We start from the raw sequence: 1,425 nt of genomic DNA, 5'->3' as shown, positions 1-1,425 counted from the left end.
CATAGATACCTGTCAAACCTCTCTGGATTATCAGGAAGATTTTGATATACATCACTGTAGGACACACTGGTCAAATCAGAAGAGAGTGTGAGCCAAGGAGCTGCTGTGTTTGGATCTAGAGTCAGCGGAGCTGCAAAGAGAATAAAATCAGATTATACGATAAAATATGATGATATATTAGAAATACAAATTTATTTACATAAACATACACCATGAAGAATAGACTGTTTTGTAGTCATCATGAGTTTGCTGTATGATCTGATGATTTTATGAAATACAGTTCAGATTCACTTCAAATTCATAGAACTTAGTGTGATTATTAGATATATTTCTATCAAATGTTGATCTGTCTGTCTTTGTTTCTTAACTATTTAATCTTTTGTACTCGTGTCTGGAGACTCACTGTGTTGGAGAGTTTCCTGCAGCTTCTTCCAGACTCTGAACCGCAGGTCACTCAAGTAATGTGACACATGAATCAAAGCTCCAGAACTCATCTGTGGATCCGGCTGTGAGATCTGGACTCTGGAAGAACATTCAGGAGTCAGAACTGCAGTGGATTTGAGTTCAGATCCACTGAGAGAAGAAACACCAGCAGCTCAACTTACCTTTCCATCGTGATGCTAAAGTCCTGGAAAATATAGAGTTTGAAAAACATTTTAATATCTCATCAAACACTCATAACAGTTCATTTTCTCTCTATACAAATTAATTGATCATTGGTTGGGTAATTGGTGAGTTGTTTTGGGCACAAACAAAGAAGCTAAATTCAGTTGTCACCTTCAGAAAGCAGGCATCGCTGGCTTTCATCATCTCCTCCGTGTCTTTGATTGTGTGTGAAAGAGCTGAGATGTGTCTGTTCATCTCCTCCAGCTTCTCCTTCATCATCTGCTGCTTCTGCTCCTCTTCCTCCCTCAGTGCAGTGATTGTAGCTTCTTCTTCATCTCTGAGAAACTGATGAAGCTTCTCAAACTCCTCTTTAATCTGACGCTCTGTGTGCTCAGCTTCAGACTGAAATCAAATCACATTCACTTCAATCATCTCAATCAACACATCACATTATTCAGATCCCAGAGAAACTCAGACACCCGACATATAACAGATCCAGAAGCAAATTGCTGCTCGTCATTTACAAAGATAATCAGCTGGAATCCATTATATTAAATATATAATATGATAATTGTGTTTAGTGATGCTGGACCTGTACTGAAAATGACTCTTGATTCTGTTTCCTCACCTTGATGTGTTGAACTGTTTTCTCAAACTCTTCTTTCATTTTTTCTCTCTTTTTTAGTTTCTCCTGTAAGGACTTCAGTGCTGTATTGAGCTCCTCCTAGAATTAGACAAAATACAAATACATAAAACAGCAGATTACAGTAAAGAGAAGAGAATACAGTGATCATACAGTGCTGTGATAAATTATTTGCC

General features: G+C 37.8%; 1 protein-coding gene across 1 annotated transcript; it reads right to left on the bottom strand.

Moving 5' to 3' along the window:
- Positions 1 to 9: 9 nt before the first annotated feature.
- On the bottom strand, positions 10 to 888 carry LOC107754728 (tripartite motif-containing protein 35-like; the record flags this gene model as incomplete). Its single annotated transcript, XM_016571295.1, has 4 exons — positions 778 to 888; positions 606 to 628; positions 404 to 522; positions 10 to 130 (listed from the first exon to the last, which is right to left on the bottom strand). Coding segments are annotated over exons 1-4 (371 nt in total), but the record flags the coding sequence as incomplete, so codon positions are not given.
- Positions 889 to 1,425: the final 537 nt, after the last annotated feature.

Source organism: Sinocyclocheilus rhinocerous, unplaced genomic scaffold (genome assembly GCF_001515625.1).
Source record: "Sinocyclocheilus rhinocerous isolate Xijiao unplaced genomic scaffold, SAMN03320098_v1.1 scaffold13984, whole genome shotgun sequence".
Lineage (NCBI taxonomy): Eukaryota > Metazoa > Chordata > Actinopteri > Cypriniformes > Cyprinidae > Sinocyclocheilus > Sinocyclocheilus rhinocerous.
The sequence above is the reverse complement of the archived record's forward strand: the minus strand, read 5'-3'. Positions and strand labels throughout refer to the sequence as shown.